General features: G+C 44.9%; 2 protein-coding genes across 2 annotated transcripts in view; one reads left to right on the top strand and one right to left on the bottom strand.

Annotated features, from left to right (window-relative positions):
• Positions 1-11,628, bottom strand: part of LOC126188281 (cytosolic non-specific dipeptidase) — a 178,521-nt gene extending 166,893 nt beyond the window's left edge. Inside the window, exon 1 of the mRNA XM_049929865.1 lies at positions 11,424-11,628. Coding sequence (XP_049785822.1) covers positions 11,424-11,458 — 35 coding nt within the window. The 5' untranslated portion in view covers positions 11,459-11,628. The remainder of the gene's footprint in view (positions 1-11,423) is intronic.
• A 478-nt stretch (positions 11,629-12,106) lies between these two features.
• Positions 12,107-20,286, top strand: part of LOC126188280 (mucin-12) — a 303,407-nt gene continuing 295,227 nt past the window's right edge. Inside the window, exons 1-2 of the mRNA XM_049929864.1 lie at positions 12,107-12,240; positions 13,578-13,666. Coding sequence (XP_049785821.1) covers positions 12,234-12,240; positions 13,578-13,666 — 96 coding nt within the window. The 5' untranslated portion in view covers positions 12,107-12,233. The remainder of the gene's footprint in view (positions 12,241-13,577; positions 13,667-20,286) is intronic.

Genomic DNA, 20,286 nt, shown 5'->3' with positions numbered 1-20,286 from the left:
AGAGTTAGTGAGTGTTTTTTTTATATATATATAATTTGGCATGCCGAGTACTAAAGCAGAGGGGATGGCTTCAATTCATCACTTACACTCCCAGAAGACAGCTCAAAGGAATAGATGCAGCCGGCCGCGGTGGTCTAGCGGTTCTGGTGCTGCAGTCCGGAACCGCGGGACTGCTACGGTCGCAGGTTCGAATCCTGCCTCAGGCATGGGTGTGTGTGATGTCCTTCGGTTGGTTAGGTTTAAGTAGTTCAAAGTTCTAGGGGACTGATGACCTCAGAAGTTAAGTCCCATAGTGCTCAGAGCCATTTGAACCATTTGAATAGATGCAGATGCTGTAGCAACATGGGTGGCAAGAGGTTCAGCTAGAGAGGCAGCGCATCAGTACAGAGACCATTCTGAATCAAGAAACCCAGAGCAGATTGAGGATCTTTAACAGTAAAGAAGACTAAGGAGCTTGACCCACACCTGGGATGAAGAGGCATAGGCTCCCAGAGAGCAGATGTAGCATTCCTGCTTACTGTGTTTACTTAGATAACAATACTTAGCATGAAGTCACTTAAAAGTTATAAAGTCAGTCTGCGAAGGAAGTCACTTGAAATGCTGTAAGACTGTTTAGCAGTCCCGAACAGCTATTGAAATGTCTTCAGTCCACTGTGGCAGGCGACCTGTAGAAAGGGGAATAAAAGTTCCAGCGGCATAGGTGATCGGCTCGGAGACATCTTGCACATCCTTGTCGATGCAATCTAACAGGGGAGGGGAGGGAGGGGGGGGGGGTGAGGAATGGAGGTAGCAGGTGGAAGGTAACAGTGGAGGCATACTGCCAGTTGGCTCCTTGAAGCACTCGTTGTGGTAGCCAGTTGGTCTGGCCGTACCAAGTATGTGACAGGAGAACTGCAAAGTGGGTATGAGTTTTGCCACTGAGGGGGACAGATCATGGTTGGTAAGAAGCTTTTCTAGCAGAAGGTCCCTACCGGATGAAGTGGTATGCCCCCACAAGGAGGTGGTGTCCACTGAAGTCACCAAGTAACAAAAAAAGAGAAGGAAAGTTGTTGGATTAAGGTCATCAACTTAATGTAAGTATGTGGTCTACCTTGAGGTAAGTAAATGTTGCAAATTGTGATCGTTGGGGTCATTCCCCCACTGCCATTGCTTCCAGCATGGTGTGAAAGGGAATCCACACACTGACGATATCCATGTCAGACGATTTACAGACCTATCCAGATGCCCTCTCAGGGCCACTGCGATTTCTACAGAATGCGCAATAATTACAGGCCATTGGGAAATGGTCATCCGCATTTCTTGTAGAGCAACGTAAATTGCAGAAGAGACGAAAATAAGTTGTTGCAGTTCCAGCAGATGAAGAGGACATAGATGAAGATGAAATGGGAGATACGATACTGCAGAATCAATTTGGCAGAGCACTGAAAGAACTATGGTGAAACAAGAACCCTGGAATAGATGACATTCTGTAAGATGTACTGACAGCCTTGGGACAGCCAGCTGTGAGAAAACTCTTCTAAGTGGTGTGAAAGGTGTATGAGGCAGGTGAAATACCTACAGACTTCAAGATAAATGTAATAATTCCAATTGCAAAGAAAGCATCTGCCGACAGGTGTGAAAATTATCGAACTATCAGTTTAATAGGTCATGGCTGCAAATTACTAACACAAAGTCTTTTCAGAAGAAAGGAAAAACTGGTAGAAGCCGACCACAGAGGAGATCAGTTTGGATTCTGGAGAAGTGTGGGAACACAGGAGGCAGTACTGACCCTAGGACTAATCACAGAAGATAAGTTAAGCAAAGGCAAACCTAAGTTTATACCATTTGTAGACTTAGAGAAAGCTTTTGACAATGTTGACTGGAATGCTCTCTTTGAAATTTTGAGGGTAACAGGGGGAAAATACAGGCAGTGAAAGGCTACTTACAAATGGTTCAAATGGCTCTGAGCACTATGGGACTTAACATCTGTGGTTATCAGTCCCCTAGAACTTAGAACTACTTAAACCTAAATAACTTAAGGACATCACACACATCCATGCCCAAGGCAGGATTCGAGCCTGCGACCGTAGCAGTCACGCGGTTCCAGGCTGAAGCGCCTAGAACTGCACGGCCACACCGTCCGGCGGCTACTTACAACTTGGGTAGAAACCAGATGGCAGTTGTAAGAGTCGATGGGGCATGTGGTTGTGGGGCTGTGGTTGAAAAGGAGTGAACACGGTTCTAGCCTGTCACCCACGTTATTCAGTTGGTACATTGAGCAAGCGGTAAATGAAACAAAAGAAAAATTTGGACTAGAAATTAAATTCCAGCGAGAAGAAACAGCAACTTTGAGGTTGGCTGATAACATAACACTGCCAAAGACAGCAAAGGACTTGAAAGAGCAGTTGAACAGAATGGGCAGTGTCTTGAAAGGAGGATATAGACGAACATCAACAAAAGCAAAACAAGGATAGTGTAATGTCATCAAATTAAATCAGGTCATGCTGAGGAAATTACATTAGGAAGCAAGACACTTAAAGAAGCAGATAGGTTTTGCTTTTAGGCATCAAAATAACTGATGATGGCTGAAGTAGGGAAGATACAAAATGTATACTGGCATCGACAAAAAAAGCGTTGATCGGACACATTCTGAGACATCAAGGGACCACCAATTTAGTATTGGAGGGAAGTCTGGGAGGTAAAAATCATAGAGGGAGACCAACAGATGAATACAGTAAGCAGATTGGGAAGGATGTAGGTTGCAGTTGTTATTTGGATATCAAAAGGCTTGCACAGGAGAGACAGCATGGAGAGCTGCATCAAACCTGTCCTTTGACTGTACGAAGACAATGACTATGATGACGACAACAACTCACTGACTGGCACCAATGGGGATGAAAACACATCAATGAGCAATAGTTCAGAATCCAACTGCGTGTGGGAATCTAGTGCCTCTGGGGTCACTGGAATATCCTTGTCGTCCTACTCATAAGCATCTTTTGGTGGTCAAGATTCTTGTGACTGTCTATCCCTGATGAACGAGGGGGCGGATGTACATTGAGCAGCCCTGGAACCTACAGGCCATAGTTCTTTTAGCTGCATCAGGTCTCTCATGTGCATGTTTCCTGGGAGAGGTGCCCAAGAGAGTCATGTCGCCGGTAGGCATCGGAGGAGGAAGCTGCTGCTCTAGACATGTGTGGTTCTCAAAGATTGTGCGACAGGGAGCACGAGAGAAAGGTGGTGGATGCTGTATTTTCTTTTATTCCATGAAGACTGAGCAAACGAGTGAACATGGAAGCTGGTGTTCTCTGTAGTTAACACACAAAGGTGATTGTTCAGAAGCCTACCTTCGTGGAGTGGTCATCCGCAGTTTGTCACATTGTAGGTCACCGGGCAGTGGGATTTTATGAACAAAGTGTAAGCAATAGAAGCAGCTCATGGGTGGTGGAATGTAACATTTTGTGTTGTACCTATGACTAACTTTTCTGAGGAGAATATTCCCTTGAAAGACTAAGAAAAGGTGCCTGTGTCTATTTGAATACTCCTGGGATCTGTTTGGACCTGGCAGACAAAATGTATGCCTCACTGCTCATGATGAGCCCATAGGTCCTCGTCTTTTTAATGTGTAAGGTCTTTGTGCAAGACAATCCTCGGACCATATTCAAAGATATGCATGGGGCAGTGGTCAGTGACATGTCACCAACATGCCTGACGAGTTATAGAAAGTGCAACAGAGAAGGCTTTAATCATAGTGATCCATTGTGCATTTTCCCAAAGACTCAACTTCTCCAAATTTATCTTCAATGTATTAAACAAAAAATAATGGTTTTATGAATGTGTGGTGAACATTCATTCGGACATGTCAAAAAAAAAAAAAAACAGACACTACACAAAATCTGCAGCTGCAATACATATTATGGAAACTGAAGGTGGAGGGGGAAGAAATTAAAGGGAAGGAACTAATGATATCAGCTACACTGGGACTTTATGAGGAATCAGCATGACAAGAGATGGATACGAGCGGAAACAAATTACAGGTGCAGCCTTTATCGACCTTATAGCAGTTTACGACACCATAAACCACAGTAAGTTAATATCAAAAATATATAACACCAAAAAAGACTACCGACTGGCGCAATTCATCCAGTGCCTGTTGCAGAATAGACGGTATTATGTCACGCTGCAGTCGAAGAAGAGCCGATGGCGGACCCAGAAAAACGGCCTACCTCAAGGTAGCGTCCTCACCCCATTGCTGTATAATATTTATACCAATGACCAACCGATCAGCATGGACGCTCGCTCCTTCATCTATGCAGACAATACAGTTGTTGCCACCCAGGGAAAAACCTTTGAAGAGGTAGAAAGTAAATTAACTTTAGCGATTGAAAAGCTGGGTGACTATTATGATAATAACCACCTCAAACCAAACCCAGCAAAAACCCAGGTCTGTGCTTTTCACCTACGTAATAAGGAAGCAAGCAGGAAACTCAACATAAGCTGGAAGGGACAACATCTATCTCACTGCGACACACCAAAATATCTTGGGATTAAACTTGACCGTGCTCTCACCTACAAGGAACACTGTTTGGCCACAAAGGTGAAAGTGAGTGCCAGGAACAACATCATCCGCAAGCTAACAAATAGCAGATGGGGAGCGCAACCTACAGTTCTCTGCACGCCAGCTTTAGCTTTATGTTTCTCCACTGCGGAGTACTCGGCACCCGTTTGGCAAAATTCCACCCACGCTGAACAAGTAAATATAGCACTGAATGAGACTGGACGCATTGTGACAGGATGTCTCCGCCCAACTCCCACAAAGCAGCTGTACCACCTCATGGGCATAGCCCCGCCAGACATCAGAAGAAGGACTGCCGCAGAAATCGAGAAACATAAACAGGAGACAGATCCCAGGCATCCAATGTTCGGATACAATCTTCAACCTCGCCGACTTAAATCAAGGAAGAGTTTCCTACGAACAACTGAAGCAACTCTTTTATCGCCTAGAGCACGACGAGAAGAGCTGTGGTACAATGTGGACCCAGGAAGACTAGGGAATAGCCCCAGGGAAGAACCCACAGCTGGCTCTGAACTCCCATATACGACCTGGAAAGCCCTGAATAGACTATGAACAGGCGTATCAAGATGCAGAGCAAACTTGGAAAAATGGGGCTACATCAGTGCAGACGAGCCCTGCAAGTGTGGAGAACAGCAAGACCCACAACACCTACTGGTCTGCAGGAAACTAAACAACCCGTGTTCAACTCAAGACCTATTTGAAGCAAATGACAAGGCTATTCAAGCTGCAGTGTATTGGGCTTCACGTGGGATATGAAAATCGCTCTGTTTCGTATCCTTAGCACTTATCATTATATGTTACATACTTTCCTATATTATTGTAGTTAATTTACCTTATAACCATGTATTATTGTATTATAACTGCTTCTCTTGCATTGTAATATAATTTTTTTTTTTTTTTTTTTTTTTTTTTTTTGTAAAATGGTGATATCTTGGATACGATAAATAAAATAAAGCATGACAAGTGAAAATGTGTGCCAGGCTGTGACTCGAACCAAGGCTCTCATGCTTAGGCATTGGGTTTAGCAAGAAATCCCAGGTTTGAGTTGCTTCCTTCCCTCTCCTCCACCACCAATTTACATAACATGTATCACATCTGCGGATTTCGCACGGTGTCTGTTCATTTGCACATGTCCGAAGGAACAAGCATTCATATAATTGCTTCACTTGAACGGGCAACGAATCTACAACTTTCAGTGTGGATGCACGGTTACATTAGACCTACAGCAGGAATCTTAAATTAGCGAGCATGGACGACATGGATGGGGACTGCTGACAGGTAGCACTGTGTGGGAATGCGAGTTGCCTGGGAAGCGTGCCGAGATAGTCAGTGTATTGGCAATAGGCCCTGTGTCCGGGTGGCGCAGTGATTAACACAACTGCCTAGGAAGCAAGATATTCTGGGTTTGGGTCCCAGCCCAGCCAGCACACATTTTTGCTCATAGCTGCCAATTTCACATAAAGTCCCAATGAAGGTGATATCATTAGTTCCTTCCTTTTCTTTTCCTTTCTCCCCCCTCCATCTTCAATGTACATAAAATATAAAAGCTTCGTAACAGTAAAAATATTCCCATCAATTTGAGTGCATAATAAGTGTTGGACAAATTGTTTCGCTTTCAAATGTCTGGCTTGCCCCTCTTTCCATAGGATAGTCAGTGTAGGGAAAGCAGTAGGATTGGAAATGTTCACACTGAAATTTCTAAACCTTCTGACAAGACAGTTGTATCAACACAACCACAGTCTTGGTGTAAGTTGATATGTCTTACGTGCAAAAGAAGAATTCTGCTTCTAGCCATGGGAGGAGCGTAGGCCAGCAGTTTCAGGAGAAATTAGGTGAAGGGTACCAGATCACAAGCTTTGTGAAACCCAAGTGTTAGCCTTAGCCAGGTGACACAAAACTTAGATCAGCTATGCAGGGACTTTGAGAAGGAAGATCAGATAATTACTGTTGGGGGAGTAGGAAACAGCCTGGCTATGAATCCAAGATATACACTCCTGGAAATTGAAATAAGAACACCGTGAATTCATTGTCCCAGGAAGGGGAAACTTTATTGACACATTCCTGGGGTCAGATACATCACATGATCACACTGACAGAACCACAGGCACATAGACACAGGCAACAGAGCATGCACAATGTCGGCACTAGTACAGTGTATATCCACCTTTCGCAGCAATGCAGGCTGCTATTCTCCCATGGAGACGATCATAGAGATGCTGGATGTAGTCCTGTGGAACGGCTTGCCACGCCATTTCCACCTGGCGCCTCAGTTGGACCAGCGTTCGTGCTGGACGTGCAGACTGCGTGAGACGACGCTTCATCCAGTCCCAAACATGCTCAATGGGGGACAGATCCGGAGATCTTGCTGGCCAGGGTAGTTGACTTACACCTTCTAGAGCACGTTGGGTGGCATGGGATACATGCGGACGTGCATTGTCCTGTTGGAACAGCAAGTTCCCTTGCCGGTCTAGGAATGGTAAAACGATGGGTTCGATGACGATTTGGATGTACCGTGCACTATTCAGTGTCCCCTCGACGATCACCAGTGGTGTACGGCCAGTGTAGGAGATCGCTCCCCACACCATGATGCCGGGTGTTGGCCCTGTGTGCCTCGGTCGTATGCAGTCCTGATTGTGGCGCTCACCTGCACGGCGCCAAACACGCATACGACCATCATTGGCACCAAGCCAGAAGCGACTCTCATCGCTGAAGACGACACGTCTCCATTCGTCCCTCCATTCACGCCTGTCACGACACCACTGGAGGCGGGCTGCACGATGTTGGGGCGTGAGCGGAAGACGGCCTAACGGTGTGCGGGACCATAGCCCAGCTTCATGGAGACAGTTGCGAATGGTCCTCGCCGATACCCCAGGAGCAACAGTGTCCCTAATTTGCTGGGAAGTGGCGGTGCGGTCCCGTACGGCACTGCGTAGGATCCTACGGTCTTGGCGTGCATCCGTGCGTCGCTGCGGTCCGGTCCCAGGTCGACGGGCACGTGCACCTTCCGCCGACCACTGGCGACAACATCGATGTACTGTGGAGACCTCACGCCCCACGTGTTGAGCAATTCGGCGGTACGTCCACCCGGCCTCCCGCATGCCCACTATACGCCCTCGCTCAAAGTCCGTCAACTGCACATACGGTTCACGTCCACGCTGTCGCGGCATGCTACCAGTGTTAAAGACTGCGATGGAGCTCCGTATGCCACGGCAAACTGGCTGACACTGACGGCGGCGGTGCACAAATGCTGCGCAGCTAGCGCCATTCGACGGCCAACACCGCGGTTCCTGGTGTGTCCGCTGTGCCGTGCGTGTGATCATTGCTTGTACAGCCCTCTCGCAGTGTCCGGAGCAAGTATGGTGGGTCTGACACACCGGTGTCAATGCGTTCTTTTTTCCATTTCCAGGAGTGTAGTATTAGGAGTTACCTGGACAAAATAGGAGCAGAAACTGGAAAGCGTCAGTATAAATGGGTATAATTTAGCAGCTTACACTTGCAGATCTAGCATGGATAAAGGAGCTGCCATTTACATAAAATTTACATAAAATAAGGGTATCAGTACAAAACTGCAGAAGTAAGCTAATTTTGTGTCGATAAGCACTTGGAAGTTTGTGTATGTGAACTACATCTGGATTTTGTGGTGTTGATATTAGCAACAGTGTACAGGTCCACATTAGGAGATTGGGACAGTACCAGAGAAGGAAAGTTGCTACTCACCATATAGTGAAGATGCTGAGTCGCGATAGGCACAACAAAAAGATTCACACAACTATAGCTTTCGGCCATTAAAGCCTTTGTCAGCAGTAAACACACACACACACACACACACACACACACACACACACACACACACAAACGCAACTTGCACACATGTCTGCAGTCTCAGAGAAATGAAACCACACTGCGAGCAGCAACACCAGTGCATGATGGGAGTGGCACCTGGGAAGGGGTAAGGAGGAGGCTGGGGCGGGAAGGGATAGTACGGTGGGAGTGGCGGACAGTGAAGTGTTGCAGTTTAGATGGAGGGGGGAGGCGGTAAGTGGCAGAAAGGAGAGAAATAAAAAGAAATTAAAAGATTTGGTGTGGCGGTGAAATGACGGCTGTGAAGTGCTGGAATGGGAACAGGGAGGGGGCTGGATGGGTGAGGACAGTGACTAATGAAGTTGCGGCAAGGAGGGTTACAGGAACGTAGGATATATTGCAGGAAAAGTTCCCTCCTGTGCAATCAGAAAAGGTGGTGTTGGTGGGAAGGATCCATATGGAACAGGCTGTGAAGCAGTCATTGAGATGAGGGATATCATGTTCAGCAACAGGGTGGTCCACTTGTTTTTTGGCCACAGTTTTTCGGTGGCCGTTCATGCGGACAGACAGCTTGTTGGATGTCATGCCTACATAGAATGCAGCACAGTGGTTGCAGCTTAGCTTGTAAATCACATGACTGGTTTCACAGGTAGCCCTGCGTTGATGGGACAGGTGATGTTAATGACCGGACTGGAGTAGGTGGTGGTAGGAGAATGTATGGGACAGGTCTTGCATCTAGGTCTATTACAGGGGTATGAGCAATGAGGCAAGGAATTAAGAGCAGGAGTTGTGTAAGGACGGATGAGTATATTGTGTAGGTTCAGTGGATGGCTGAATACCACGGTAGGAGGGGTGGGAAGGATAGTGGGCAGGACATTTCTCATTTCAGGGCACAACGAGAGGTAATCGAAACCCTGGTGGAGAGTGTTACATTCTCCACAGAGATCTGAAGATAGATAGTTTTGTTTTCCCAATGATGTCATCCTCCTGAGTAGTCCCTGTCGAGAAATCTGCAGGGAGGGCTATTCTACCTACAGAATATTTTGACCAAGGGGATGCCATAACCATAAGCCATACTGTAGAGCTGCTACACATACTCTAAGCTATTTGCAGTAGCATCATGACATTTCAATGGTGGCTCATGTTACAAGTCCAGAGCAGTTAATCATCCAGACTGAACCATCTCTCTAGAGATGCCCCTCCGTTGCACTGATATGACACAGAAGCCACCCCCACTCGGCAAGCTCCATGGTTCATGACAAGGAGTGGGGTGGAGTGTGGCAAGTTGTAGCTTTTAATTCGTTATGGGATTCTCACAACCATTAATTCTCTGGGTTATACAAAAGTTTTTGGGTCACCAATAACTTTTTTTTGTGGCATAACACATCTCCAGAGTGACTAACCCATTGATATAAAACATGGCAATTTTAGTGTCTTACAATCATCTCCCCCTCCACCTTCCCCTCCCCCCATCACCATTACAAGAAGACTTTCTGCAGACAACCATGCACGGTTATTGGAAGAAAGAACTCTTATCATATTACAAAAGTATATCCTCAGCATTCTATGACAAGGCGTTGGCTGTACTGTCTTTGAGCCCCACAGGAGCAGTTTAATGCTGGAAATTTTCCCAACTTGTACAAGTGGAGATGAGATAAATAACTAATTGTCGAAAAGAATATTTAGTTTTTTATAGACACAAAAATCTTCTCACTGAAAAAAATCAAGATTATACCACCAGCTGAAAGTGACAACTGCTAGCCACATTACAGTGGTGTATAAAATTTTGCACTACCTCAGATAACCTTGCTTACTGTCGTACAATGAAAGGGAGGCTAGAACCCAATCAACCATTTCCTCGGTAGTCCCTAGTGGATTTCAAACACCAACAACTTCCTGTAAAACCATAAGGAAAAAATCCACCAAATGCCCTTCACAGAAGATTGTGTCTTGTTGTTCGTGGTATTGCCACCAAATCTGCCGAAGAAATCTTTACTGTTTAGAAACTCATAGATCACATTATTTACTTATTAAAACCTTATCAGCCAAAAACATTCATTTTCTGGCCATGGCTCCTAATCTTAAACCATTTGGTTTAGAATCTTGTATTGTATATAAATTTGTGGACCCTTAAGATTTGTGAACCCTTTAGTCACTTACTGCATACGCCCTACATGACGCAGTAAGAGCATGGCACTGAGTAACAACTTTTGTTTCTATTGTTTATGATGTTCATTTACACGAGTTTTGAAAGTAAACAGCATAGATCTGAAGTTAATGCCCTGATTGATACGCATAGTACATGGCAGGTGCTTTGAACAATGCATTCTATCACACTTGAGAATTTGCGGTCTCCTTTGTCATGTAATGTAATTAGGATGTGAGACATATCACAATACAAAAAAAAGAAATACAACAGAACACCGATAATAGTTCTTCTTTGTCTATATTAGTTTTTGAAATGTGTATTGTAGTAACAGACTGAATGGTAGCGCATCTACGGTACATAGGTTGTGTGTTGGCAACGTGGTACTGAATGGTTTAGTTAATTAGGCTTACTTAAAATTTATTGCACGTTTCCCTTAAACTTATGAATGTACATAACTACCAAGGTACAACCAACTTTCCCCACGGTTATCTAAAAAAATTGCATGTCGTTTTCTCATGTTATACAATTCGTATGTTTACATGAATTCTTCAAGGTGCAGAAGAAAAACAGTTATGTTTATAAGCTGTCAGCAAGTATGACAAACTTCCAATGATGCAAAAAATGCACTGTTTACGGTATATTAATATCCCATATGATTTTTGGTCCTAGATAAAGTCCTGCTCAACATTTGACCAATAATAGGAAAGTAATAAATGCAACATGTTCGTGGAGCAGCAGTGAAGACCCGGGCAATACAAAGAAATGAAAGACTTTTCACCAAAATTACGAATCTACAGAAAACAAAAAGTATTTATGCTACGCGTACCCCCGAAGATATACGTTATCATTTACATTTCATTTTTCTTAAATAAGGTCTGAAAGTTACAATAAAGAAGTACATATAGGCTGTATACATACGCAAATAATTTCTGGAGCGTTTCTGGGGCTGACATGTCTCCAAAGCTATCTTCAAAGATTTATTAAATTCTGAACTCCCCAGTGGCCTCTTGTCACGCTACAGTCAATGCACGCCCTTTTATAACCGGCGACCGGCTAACACGTTATCTGTCAGCAGTCAGCACACCTATCAGGAAGTACAGTTTCATTGCCTGTAGCGATGTTGCCAAGTTATAGTTCGCCCTCACATACCAACAAAAACAGAGGAGAAAAGTTGTAACAGCTACTACCACACTTTTTATGTGGCATAATTCTGCGTGATTCGCCATTGGACATCTTCCATCTAACAAATGAGTGTTTTCCGCTTTTTTGCCATCAACAAAAATTTGTTTGTCATACTTGTCATCTCTCCAAAATTTATATCGAGAGATGTTAGTTTGGATCGACAATCGCTACGTTTTCGACCTCATTGATCGATTAACGGCCACGCGATCGAATGCGTAATATCGATAGCACTTGCCGTTCAAAACAGCAAGTAGAATCGAAAAAGATTTGGGTTTAAATGAAATATTGTTCAATTAAAAACTACTGAATGTCAAAGTTGTATGTAGTTGTTACTATTTCCATTCACAACATGAAAGAAACACAACCATTTCATTACATTTATACGTCATGTCATAAGAATTTACACTTTCGGAACATGCCTTTCATTTGTTCGTAAAACTTCTAACATTGAGTACTTCCGGCCATTCAAAACAACAAAACATTGGAGGGATTTTGCCGTTGAAGTTGTGTGGTTGTGTTTTAATTTAGGACATAGAGTGAATACAAATGGATGGTAAATAAATATATGTTATTCTTATAAGTATGGTACTTACTTCGGAATTTTTTATAATTTGTATCATACGAAATGTTTAGATAATAAAGCATGTTTAGGTTATGCTCGTACAATTTGTTGGAAGCCAGATTAAATCCTTGTTGTCAAGTATGTGTAAATTATCGTGAAACCAGAATATTTAATGAATTACGATACCTGTCATGCCGCTAGTCGAGCGTAACGTCATTTGCGTACGTCTGCTCGTGTATCAAATGAGAGATACTCTCCGGATAGTGATATTTACAGTACCTTCGTTTGACAGATTTCGTGAAAAATTAATATGAACTATATTACACGAAACATTTTTGTGTTAAAAGTAACAGAATTTATTAAGCGTGTGAAACGTTACTATTTTTTTCTTATTTCAGTGTTAATTTGGAAGTACTATGTATTCATGGTATTACATTGTTACCTGTATTAGAAACCGCGGAATATTCAATTCCTTCGAATCGACATCATACTCAATGAGAATATCGAAGAAATGTTTACACTTACATTTGCAACGGTGTTCTTTACTGGTTTTATTTGTGTTCATCTTGTCAGATCCAGATGCCCAGGTATCGAAAGATTTAGCACTTCATTACGTGGGATGTAATCTTAACTTGTAATTTATTGTGAATTGTCAGATTCCTCCCGTTTATTATAAATTATGTGAACACGCGCAATTCTTGTTTCATTTCGTTCTGTAGTTAACTACAACGTGTTAACAAACTACAGAAAAGTGAAAGTTTTCTGCAGTTTTACAGCTTGATCGTTTAATGTAAAAACTAATCACCATTACCTCATTTAAAGATCTTGGAAACTTCTTATTTCTATTGAACCAGGAAATTCATTAAATCGTGCGACGGTGTATAAATTAAAGTCTGTATTGTTTTCTACCATAATGACAGTAAGCTACTTATAAAAAAAAACCGAATGCAAGGTAAAATTATAGCAATTAGTTCAGTATTGTTAGGCGTACATATACAATCTTTGTTGAAGTTAATCAACGTAATAATTTCGTTCATACTTTGTCACAGAAGATGATGAAAGGGATGTTACCTTCACATTTTTTCCTTTGTTGCTGAAAATCATATCTTTTCTTTTGATTAATGATAATGTTTCTGTTCCCGGTTTGAAAGTGATATTTCTTTGCAGTTATGTAGCGACTGCATTTGGTCTTTAATTTTACGAGATTTTGGCATTTGTTAACAGTGTACCAGCAGGATCTGAGATTTTATAGTATATGTATGTCAACATACAGATTTACATATGGTTTCAGTATATAAACATTTATTTGTAATATTCTTTCTTTTCAGATATACAGTCATGGTGGGAAGTGCCCTGTATAGCTCACTTTTGTTCCTTGTTTAGGGCAGCTTTCAATCTGCTGGATTTTGACATTGAGGTCAGTGCTCACACCTCATTTCTTATTTGTATCACATAGAATATAATTTGTTACATTTCATAATTTTTGATTTCAAGTAGAAGAATCCACATTTATTTGTCATTTGTTGTACCATAGTTGCCAAGGTTGAGAAATAGTTATTGTAAAGAAGCAATATGTTTGTTTTTCTGAAGTTACAAATTAAAGAGAAGGAAACTTTGAAATTTGGAAAAACATGTATGGAGTAGTGGTGATTTGGTGACAATTGTTTATAACCTCTCTCTCTCTCTCTCTCAACTATTACTAGAACTTGAAGTTATTATTATTAGAATTTGAAGCTAGTTAAATTTATGCTGTAAGATCGTGAACATTTAGAAACATTGTGTTCACATTACTGGCAGTTACTGTTTCTTCCCCAAATTCAGATTAAAAGTAAAATTTGAAGTACTTGCATCCATTGTACCCTCCAGAATGTAAGCTTCATGTTAGCAGTTGAAATGGGTACTCCACAAACTTTGGTCTTTCTTTTTCCAAAACACTGTGCACTTTGGCTTTGTATAGAAGTTGCTACTTGCACAATTGCTTCCAGACATTACTCCAAAACAGTCTACACACGGCTCTTTCATTGACTACGTACAATCAGCTACTGACAGTCCTTTGCAACCCCCTGCGGGTTCGGGGGTAAGAATAGGCTCGTGGTATTCCTGCCTGTCGTAAGAGGTGACTAAAAGGAGTCTCAAATGTTTTGGCCCTTATGTGATGGTCCCCTCTGGGTTTGACCACCATATTTCAAAATTATTCCGAAGAGCGAGCCGATTAGGGAAGGGTGCCTTACTTGGTGCATTGTGTCCATTGTACATTGAGACCTTTAGCTAGCTTATTCGTCGTTGCATTGCAGTTCCACTCGCCCTCCATCTCTTGGGCGAGGATACATTCCTGGGTGCGATTTCCACCATGCACACTGCATTGTCGCTTTCTGTGCTGACGACCACCATGGACCACTTGCCACCTTATATACAGCATGGTAGCCAGTCCGTTGTGGTGGGGCCGCCATGTACCCTGTTGGTTGTAGGCCCCTGACAACACAGGGATCACTCTACTGATGCCTGTGCCGTTAACTTCCCACGTATGCCAAGGAGTAGACGCCTATCTCCCTGGGGCATCGGGACTCCCGGCAGTGGCCATCCTTCCAGATGGCCCTTGCTGTGGCTAGGTGGTGCCCGTGGGGAGGGCCCTTGGTCGGAGTAGGTGGCATCAAGATGGATGACACGCAATGAAGCATGGCACATCTTCTCTTGCTGGTGGCCAGCCACCAGCAGTCTCTAAGTGTTCGAGGGCTCACTTTAATTCAAACATGTTCCCCTCCCTGGCCACACCATGGGAGGAACGAAAGGCTATGAATGACAGTGAGATGTATTTGCCCCGGTATCTAGTCTGTACGAGAGCTGATGGGGAATCCTTTGTGTCCGTGATGCCTCAGTTCTTTGTAGAGCATTTAGAGGACAAGTTCGGGGAGGTGGAGGGCTTGTCAAAAATGCGGTCTGGGTCAGTCTTGATAAAAACAGCATCCTCTGCCCAGTCACAGGCATTACTTGCTTGTAAGAAGCTGGGGGATGTTTCTGTCACTGTCACGCCCCATGCTGTGTTGCTCTTCAGGAAACTTGGTTTCCAGCAATGCGAACCCCTGCCCTCCTTGTCTATCGGGGTTATTATGAGAAACGGGCAGCTCATGAGAGGTTATCTGGTGGCATCTGCATCTACGTCCTTCACTCTCTTTACAGTGAGTCTGTCTGTCTACAAACACTTTAGAGGCTGTCGCTGTTCAGGTGTGGACACCTCAGGCTGTTACTGTCTGCAGTCTCTATCTTCCACCAGATGGTGATTTCCTGCAGCATGTCTTGGCTGCGCTTATAGCCCAATTGCCCTCACCTTTTCTGTTGCTGGGCGACTTCAACGCCTATAACCCTCTGTGGGGTGGATCAGTGGCAACAGGCAGAGGCAGCATCGTTGAGCAAGTATTGGCACAGCTTGACCTTTCTCTTTTAAATACTGGCGCCTTCACACATTTCAGTGTGGCGCATGGCACGTACTCAGCCATCGACCTTTTGATCTGCAGCCCTAGCCTATTACCATCTGTCCAGTGGAATGTGCATGACGACTTGTGCGGTAGTGACCACTTTCCGATCTTTCTGTCACTGCCACTGTGTCACTCTTCTGGGAGATCTGCAGCCCTAGCCTATTACCATCTGTTCAATGGAGCGTGCATGATGACTTGTGCAGTAGTGACCACTTTCCAATCTTTCTGTCACCGCCACTGTGTCACTCTTCTGGGCACCCCTCATACTGGCTATGAATAAGGCTGACTGGGACTTGTTCACCTCCATTGCCACGATTGAGCCTCTTTCTAGTGACGCCATTGATGCGGTGGTTCACTCGGTCACCACCAGCATCGTTACTGCCGCAGAATCTGCCATTCCCTGTTCTTCTGGGACCTCTCGGCGGAGGACTGTGCCTTGGTGGTCGCCGGAGGTCACTGAGGTGATTAGAGATTGCAGGTGGGCACTCCAGCATCACAAGCGGCATCCCTCATTGGCGCACCTCATCGCCTTTAAACAGCTTCGTGCGCGGTCCCGCCGCCTCATTCGCCAACTTAAGCAGGAGTGCTGGGAAAAGTATGTCTCCACCATTGGCCTCCGTACCTCTCCATCACAGGTGGGGCCAAGATTAGACGACTCTATGGCTATCGGACCCCTGTCAGCGTAACTGCACGTTCACTGAATGGAGCAGTCTGTACTGACTCCGACACAATTGCAAACCGCGTACTGACTCCGACACAATTGCAAACTGCTTAGTGGAGCATTTTGCTCAGAGTTCTGCTTCTGCGAATTACCCACTGGCCTTCCGCTCCCTGAAAGAGTGGTTGGAACATCAGAGCCTTTCATTTCACACGCACCATCGTGAATTGTACAATGCTCCATTCAGTGAATGGGAATTCTAAAGTGCCCTAGCCTCTTGCCCTTATATGGCTCCCAGGCCAGATCGCATCCACTGTCAGATGCTCAAACACCTCTCGGTGGACTGCCAGCGACGCCTCTTAGAACTTTTCAACCGTATCTGGGTTGAGGGTGAGTTCCTGTCACAATGGCAGGAATTGTACAATGCTCCGTTCAGTGAGTGGGAATTCTAAAGTGCCCTAGCCGCTTGCCCTTATATGGCTCCCGGGCCAGATCACATCCATTGTCAGATGCTCAAACACCTCTCGGTGGACTGCCAGCGACGCCTCTTAGAACTTTTCAACCATATCTGGGTTGAGGGTGAGTTCCTGTCGCAATGGCAGGAAAGCATCGTAATCCCCGTGTTGAAACCTGGCGAGAACCCACTGGAGGTGGACAGCTAACGCCCCATCAGTCTCACCAACGTTCTTTGCAAGTTGCTCGAACGCATGGTGAGCCGGAGGTTGAGTTGGCTACTTGAGTCTCGGGGCCTTCTGGCTCCGTCTCAGAGTGGGTTCCGTAAGGGCCGCTCTGCCGCCGATAATATGGTGTGCCTGCGGTCTGCCATCCGTACAGACTTTGCCTGCCCTCAGTTTCTGGTTGCTGTCTTTTTTGACATGCGGAGGGCGTACGATACGACATGGCAACATCACATCCTCTCTACGCTTCGTGGTTGGGGTCTTCGGGGTCCGCTCCCGATTTTCATACAAATTTTCTGTTGCTTCGTTCCTTCCATGTGCAAGTTGCGGCCTCCCATAGTTCCTCCTGAGTTCAGGAGAATGGGGTGCCGCAAGGATCTGTCTTTTAAGTGCATGCCTCTTTTTAATTGCATTTAATGGTCTCGCTGTGGTGGTGGGAACGTCTGTCTCCGATGACTTGTATGCGGATGACTTCTGCCCATACTCTAGCTTCACTGGCATTGCAGCTGCTGAACGGCAGCTGCAGGGAGCCATCCACAAGGCGCAGTCTTGGGCTGTAGTGCACGGCTTCCAGTTTTCGGCTGCCAAGACCTGATTTTGCATTTGTGCTGGCAATGCAGTGTTCACCCTGAGCCATGGCTTTATCTTGACGGCTAACGTCTTGCTGTGGTAGAGACTCATCAGTTTTTGGGACTGGTTTTTGATACCCGGTTAACTTGGTTCCCTTATATTCGGCAGCTGAAACAGATGTGCTGGCGGCATCTTAATGCTCTTTGTTGCTTGAGTCACACCAGCAGGGGTGCTGATTGGTCTACCCTTCTACAGCTGTACCAGGCGTTAATTCAGTCCTCTCTAGATTATGGGAGCCTGGCTTATGGTTCAGCATCCCCTTCCGCATTGCGGTTGCTGGACCTCATCCTTCACAGCGGGATCCGACTCGCCACTGGAGCTTTTCGGACTAGCCCTGTCAACAGCATACTTGAGGATGCAGGTGTCCCTCCCTTGCGGTTCCGGTGCCAACGATTACCAGCCACTTATGCTACACACTTTTGTAGCTTGCCCGGGCTTCCCAATTATCATCTCCTGTTCCCTCAGTCAATCGTCCACCTTCTGGAACGGTGGCACGGCCAGGGTGTACGATCGCGGTTCGTGTCAGAGCTCTGCTCTCTGGGCTTCTCTTTTCCACCACTTTTCCGGGCCCATCTGCATATAACCCCGTGGTGTGTGCCCCGCCCATGCCTTCGGCTTGATTTGGCACAGGGCTCGAAAGACTCAGTCCCTCCTGAGGCCCTCGACTGCCGCTTTCTTTCAATCCTTGCCACATTTGAAGGCTCTGACATTGTCTGTACTGACGGTTCGATGGTTGCTGGTTGTGTTGATTATGCTCTTACTCTAGGGGATCATTATGAACAACACTCATTGCCGGCTGGCTGCAGTGTTTTCACTGCTGAGCTGGTCACCATCTCTCGCGCCCAAGAGTATATCCGCTTCTGCTCAGGTGAGTCCTTCGTTATCTGTAATGGCGCCCTGAGCGTTTTATGAGCTATCGACCAGTGTTTCCCTCACTCTTGTCTGGTGATGGCTATCGAGTAGTCCCTCCATACTCTTACCCGTTGCGGCCCCTCTATGGTCCTTGTGTGGGCCCCTGGTCATGTCGGCATCCCAGGAAATGAATGTGTTGACACGCTGGCCAAACATGCTGTCGGTGCACCAGCCTTGGAGATTGGCCTTTTGGGGAGTGACCTCAGCTCAGTTTTGCAGCAGAAGGTACTTCACACCTGGGGTGAAGAATGGCGCACCCTTCCTTCACCCAAAAAACTTCGGTCCATCAAAGAGGCTATCGGTGTGTGCTGCTGCTCCTTGCAGGTCTCTTGCAAGGACTCTGTTGTCCTCTGCCGGTGGCGCATTGGCCACACCTGGATGACGCACAGCTATTTATTGGACCACTAGGACCCACGTTTGTCGGTGCGGGTCAGCTTTGATGGTGGCCCACATCTTGTTGGACTGCCCACTTTTAACTCCGCTCAGGCAGACGTTTGTGCTGCCTGATGTGCTTCCTGCACTTTTATCAGATGATGTTGCGATGGCAGATTTAGTTTTGAGTTTTATTCGTGCAGGGGGGTTTTATCGCTTCATCTAAGTGTTTGTCATTTTTTTGTGTTGAGTCTGGCCTTTGGCCTACGATTTTAGACTGGGGTTTTTAGTGCGTTTCTTGGTGGTTGGCTTTTCCTTTTTTGTTTCTATGGTTGGCCAACCACTTTCACACTCGGTGTGATTGTAATTCCTTTTTTCTGGTCTCTGTCTGTGTCTCTCTTGTCTTGTGTCATCTCTTGTCATCTCCATTGTTTGTTTTTATTTCTTGTGGGTGTTTAAAGTTCGTGGAAAAAGGGACCGATGGCCCTAATAGTCTGGTCCATTCAATCCCACAAACGGACCAACCAGTCCTTTGCATTCCTCTTGACACCATACGGTAAGCACTTTAACATTGTTATGAGAAACTTGTAAGTAATGTTATTGCCACTGATCTACATTCGTACTGAGTTGTGCATTATTCAGCTAATTGTACAATTTGCTGTTGTTTTTTCCCTTGTTTCAAAACAGAGATCATGGTTTGAAGTAACTATTTGTTGTTGTGGTCTCCCGTCGGAAGTCCACAACAACCACTGGGTGTTCAGATAGATAGTAAACTGTTGCGGAAAGCCCAAGTTCAGGATCTTGTTCAAAGACTTAAAGCTGCAATTTTTACTATTCGAATAGTATCTGAAGTAAGTGATTGTTTGACATGAAAATTAGTCTACTTTACTTATTTTCATTCTCTTATGTCATATGGTATTATGTTTTGGGGCAACTCTTCCCATTCTCAGAGGATATTTTTGGTTGAGAAACAGGCAGTTCGGGCAACAAATGGTTAAGTTGGCGAACCTCTTGTCAATCCCTGTCCACTAGTCTGGGTATTTTGACATTGGCCTTTCAATATGTATATTCTTTACTCTCGGTTTTTAATAACATTATCAGCTTATTCCCAAGAATTTGCAGCTTACACTCATTTAATGCTAGGCAGAAATCCATGTACTTAAACTTATGGCTTGACTTTTTTTTGGGTTATAACAACTTTATTTTATCTGTTATTACTTTTATGTTGTAATTTCATGTACAGACATGTTCCATGACCTTGGAGATATACTCCTCAATTAGTTCCTACGGAATTAGATGTATATTTAAAGATGAG

This window comes from Schistocerca cancellata, chromosome 5, assembly GCF_023864275.1.
Source record: "Schistocerca cancellata isolate TAMUIC-IGC-003103 chromosome 5, iqSchCanc2.1, whole genome shotgun sequence".
NCBI classification, from domain to species: Eukaryota; Metazoa; Arthropoda; class Insecta; order Orthoptera; family Acrididae; genus Schistocerca; species Schistocerca cancellata.
This window is presented reverse-complemented; position numbering and strand designations above follow the sequence as displayed.